This window comes from Nicotiana tomentosiformis, chromosome 10 (assembly GCF_000390325.3).
Source record: "Nicotiana tomentosiformis chromosome 10, ASM39032v3, whole genome shotgun sequence".
Taxonomy (NCBI): domain Eukaryota; kingdom Viridiplantae; phylum Streptophyta; class Magnoliopsida; order Solanales; family Solanaceae; genus Nicotiana; species Nicotiana tomentosiformis.
The window spans coordinates 19,383,739-19,388,372 of NC_090821.1; the positions used below are offsets into that span (position 1 = coordinate 19,383,739).

The 4,634-nt window shown below is 40.0% G+C and overlaps 1 protein-coding gene across 1 annotated transcript; it reads left to right on the forward strand.

Moving 5' to 3' along the window:
- The first annotated feature begins 2,700 nt into the window (after positions 1-2,700).
- Positions 2,701-3,129, forward strand: LOC138899841 (uncharacterized). The gene is made up of 2 exons (XM_070186538.1): positions 2,701-2,817; positions 2,902-3,129. The coding sequence occupies exons 1-2, from the start codon at positions 2,701-2,703 to the stop codon at positions 3,127-3,129; spliced, it is 345 nt and encodes a 114-aa protein (XP_070042639.1).
- The last annotated feature ends 1,505 nt before the right edge of the window (positions 3,130-4,634 follow it).

Sequence of the window (4,634 nt, forward strand, 5' to 3'; positions counted from 1 at the left end):
GATAGCAATTATCTAGAGATTATTCAAATATTATTTAAATCTAATCCCTGTGGAGACGATAATTAAACTATACTATCTTAATTCCATCTGGTGTTTTGCGCTCGTCAAATTTTGGCACCGTTGCTGGGGATTGGCAATCAATAGTGTCCAACATAGTTTTTGGTGTTAATTTAGGAAAGAATTTTATTTTCTTGTATTCACGTCTTCTCACTTATGTGTGGGTAACAAGCTTAGTTTCTCTGATGTATGACTCGATCTTCTTCGAAGGAAGTGATACCATATGAACCGAAGTTAGAGAAACACCTGCGACAACTGAGGAAAGAAAGAGGATTCACCGAAGATTTCTTGGGTCAATCTTTGACCCAAGAACACATGGCTAAAAATGAAGATGATGGAGTTGATTTGGCTGCAAGGGAAGCAGTCACACGGGCAGCTGCTGAAGCAGCTCTAAGAGATATAGATGGGGAAGGAGGACGAAGATTCAACTTGAACCGACTCTAGTTCAAGATGCATTCGAAAATGTAGGTCCCATGGCTGGCAGATCATTGGGTAACTATGCCAAATGAGTCTACAATCAGTGACTGTTGACAACAGAACTCCACCCATTGCAGCAAATAATTTTGAGTTAAAGCAAGGCTTGCTTCAAACCATCCAAAACAACTGTATCTTCAGAGGGAAGGTAAATGAAGATACTAAAACTCACTTGATGGACTTTGAGGAAATCATAAACACCTTTCAATACAATGGAGTGTCAAAAGATGCAGTCTACTTAAGGGCATTCCCTTTTTCACTGAAGGATGATGCGAAGCACTTGCATCGAAGCCTACCAACTGGGTCGATCAGGACATGGGAAGATATGATGAAAACGTTTCTTGACAAATACTTATCATCTGTAAAAAAAAAAAAGGGGAAATTTAGAAGGGAAATCCATAACTTCTACCATGAGGACACTAAAATGGTCTTCGAAGCTTGGTTAAGATTCAAGGAGATAGTGAGAAGGTGTCAGCATAATGGAATCGAATTGTGGATGCAACTCTGGGATTTTTGGGATTGACTGACACCCTCCTCACGAAGAACTTTGAGTAATGCAGTTGGAGGTTCGTTAATGAATAAAACCCCGGAGGAGATTGTCTCTGTCCTTGATGAATATCTGAAAATGCTAAGCAAAATCTCGTTTAGAGTAATGACAGAAGAAAATCAGCTAGGGTTTACCAAGTGGACTCTAACATATCATTGCAAGCTCAGATAGACACCATGGCCAAAGAGAAAAGAAGTTGACCTTAGCCAAGGTGTAGAGTGAGCCGCAAGCAGCATGTGGTTTTTGTGGAATGGGACAACCTACTCATGAGTGTCAAGCTTCAGCTAAGAAAGTTAATGTTGTGGGGAACTATAATAAGGAAACTACCAAGGTGGAGATAACTTCAATGTTATGGGCCAAAGACATCTAGGTTTTTCATGGAGTTCACCAAGCGGGAGTTTGAACTCGGGGCAGTAGAATAATCCTGGACCTCTGGGTCAAGGACCTCCAGTTTTTTAGAACCAGCCAAGGTAGAAATAGCAGCCACAATAGCCAAATCAGTCTAGTATGGAAGATCTCATGAAGGTTTTCCTCAACAAGTCTGAAGAGAGGTTTGATACTCACAGTTCTGCTATTCAAAATCTGAAAAGACAATTGGGTCAAATTGCTAACATGTTATCTTAGAGGGATCCTGAGACTCTACCCTCTAACATAGAAGATAACCCAAAAGAATTGATCAAGGATGTGTCTCTAAGAAGTGGCAAAACATTGACTGATCCAGTTCTGAAAACTAATCCCGAGGTGGTGAACGAGCAAACAGATACAGTGGAGGAGCAAAAGAGTGGAGAACAAAAATATGAGAGTAATGGGGTACAAAGGTGGTTGAAGAGAGAAGACTCATTCCAGCTCTACCATTCCCTCAAAAGAAAAAGCGAAAAAAACTAGACAAGTGCATTGGGAGGTTATTGGAGATGCTCAAGTAGTTATATGTGAACATTCCCTTCACAAAGGTTCTCACTCATATGCCTTCTTTATGCTAAGTTCTTGAAGGAAATTTTATCAAGCAAGAGGAAGCTAGAGGAAACAATAGTGGTCAAGTTGAATACCCACTGTAGTGCCATATTGTAAAATATAAATCCTCAAAAATATGGGGATCCAGGAAGCTTCACCATACCATGCTCGTTGAGCAGTGAGAAATTCAACAAGGCTTTATGTGACTCTGGTACTTCTATAAATCTTATGCCTTTGTCTGCATTCAGGAAAATCGAAGGTGGGCTTGGAGTGATCAAATCCATACCAGTGTCCTTACAACTAGCTGACCAGACCACCATATTACCTGAAGGAATCATTGATGATATTCAGGTATGGGTGGATAAGTTTCTGTTCCCCGTAGACTTTATTATGGTGGACATAAAAGTGAACAATGAGGTGCCTCTAATTCTAGGGAGGTCTTTTTTGTGCACAAGTAGAGCAATTCTTGTTATCTATGAGGGGCGGCTCATGCTCATAGTGGATAACGAGAAAGTGGTTTTCCAGATGAAGAGGATGATGAAATATCCCAGTGATGAGGCATCTGCCTACTCGTGTTTCAAGCTTGATTTTGTTGGGGAGTTAGCTAAAAATACAAGTTTGATAAGCTTGTAGGGGACACTCTACAGAGGTGTATTACTCAGTCTAGCATAATGGAGGATGAAGATCCTGAAATAAAGAAAGAGGATGAAGCTCTTGAGATTGAGAATCAAGTAGTTGATGAGGAGGAACTCAAAAAGGAGGCGTCTAAGCCTAGTGTGGAACTGGAAGTTTTCCCTACTCACTTGAAATATATTTTTCTTGAGACTAATAATTTTTTTGTGATTATTTCTAATTATTTGACAGGTGCATAGGAACAAAAGCTGGTGGAGATGCTGAGGAAGTACAAGAAAGTCATTGGCTGGACCATAGCTGATATTCAAGGAATCAATCCAGCCATTTACATGCACAAAATTTTGTTGGAAGAAAATATCAAGCCATTGGTGCAACCCCAACGCAAGCTGAACAAAAATCTAGAGGAGATAGTGCACAAAGAGATTATCAAGTTTGTTAGTTGTGAGAGTGATTTTCCCTATCTCTAATAGCCAATGGATCAGCCATGTGCAAGTTATACCTAAGAAGGGAGCAAGACAATGGTAAAGAATAAAGACAATGAATTGATCCCAACAAGAATAGTCATAGGATGGCGAATGTGCATTTATTATAGGAGATTAAATGATGCAACAAGGAAAGACCACTTCCCACTTTCCTTTATTGATCAGATGCTCGAGAAGGTGGTTGGACATGGTTTCTACTATTTCTTGGATGGGTACTCGGACTACAATCAGATACCCATTGCCCTTGAAGATATTGAGAAGACTACTTTCACTTGCCATACAGGAATTTTTGCTTAGAGGAGGATGTCATTTGGGTTGTGTAATGCACCGGCCACTTTTCAGAGGTGCATGATGTATATCTTCTCATATCTAAATGGGAAATTCCTAGAGGTATTCATGGATGAATTCACTCTGTTTGGTGATGATTTTGATGACTGCTTGAAGAAATTGGAACTTGTGCTCAAACGTTGAAAAGCCACTCACCTAATCCTAACTGGGAGAAGTATCACTTCATGGTGAAAGAGGGACATTGAAGTTGATAGAGCAAAGGTTGATGTAATTGCTAGATTTCCACCACCGACTATTGTGAAGAGTATATGGAGTTTCTTGGGATATGTTGGGTTTTATAGGAGGTTCATCAAAAATATTTAAAGTATTACCAAGCCATTGACTGCATTTCTAGTGAAGGATGTCAAATTTGTGTTCACTATTGAGTGCTTGAGAGCATTCGAATTGATGAAAGAAAAACTTGTTACTGCGATGATTATTTTGACACCTGACTGGAGCTAGCCATTAGAGATAATATATGATATTAGTGATATAGTTGTGGGAGAAGTTCTAGGGCAAAGGAAAGGTAAGATGTTTAGGCCCATCTATTATACAAATAGAACATTGAATGATGCTCAAGTGGATTATGCTACTACCGAGAAGGAGTTCTTTGTTGTGATCTTTGCTTTCGACAAGTTTAGATCCTATCTCGTGGGGAATAAGATGATTTTTCACACTGATCACCTAGCTTTGAAATATTTGTCGAGTAAGAAGGAGTCCAAGCCGTGTCTAATGCGGTGGGTTTTGGTCCTTCAAGAGTTTGACCTAGAGAATATGGATAGAAAGGACACTGAAAATCAAGTCGCAGATGATCTATATCGACTTGAGAAATCTCCTGTAGAGATAGTGAAAATAGGGGAAGAGTTCCCCGATGAGCAGATTTTCTCCATTGATGCGGTCTCCAAAAGACCGACCTGGTATGCTTATGTAGCCAAATTTTTGGCTAGTGGATGGTTGCCTCGTGACCTCTCTCGTGATCAAAGAAGAAGGCTTTAAAGTGAGGCAAAAAGTTATTTTTAGAGTGACCCCTTCTTGTTTAAATTATGTGCAGATGGTATAATTCGGAGATGTGTACCTGAAGGAGAAATGACAACCATTTTGTCTCATTGCCATGATGGAGCAGCTAGAGGATACTATGGCGGAAGTCGCACTGCAGCAAAGGT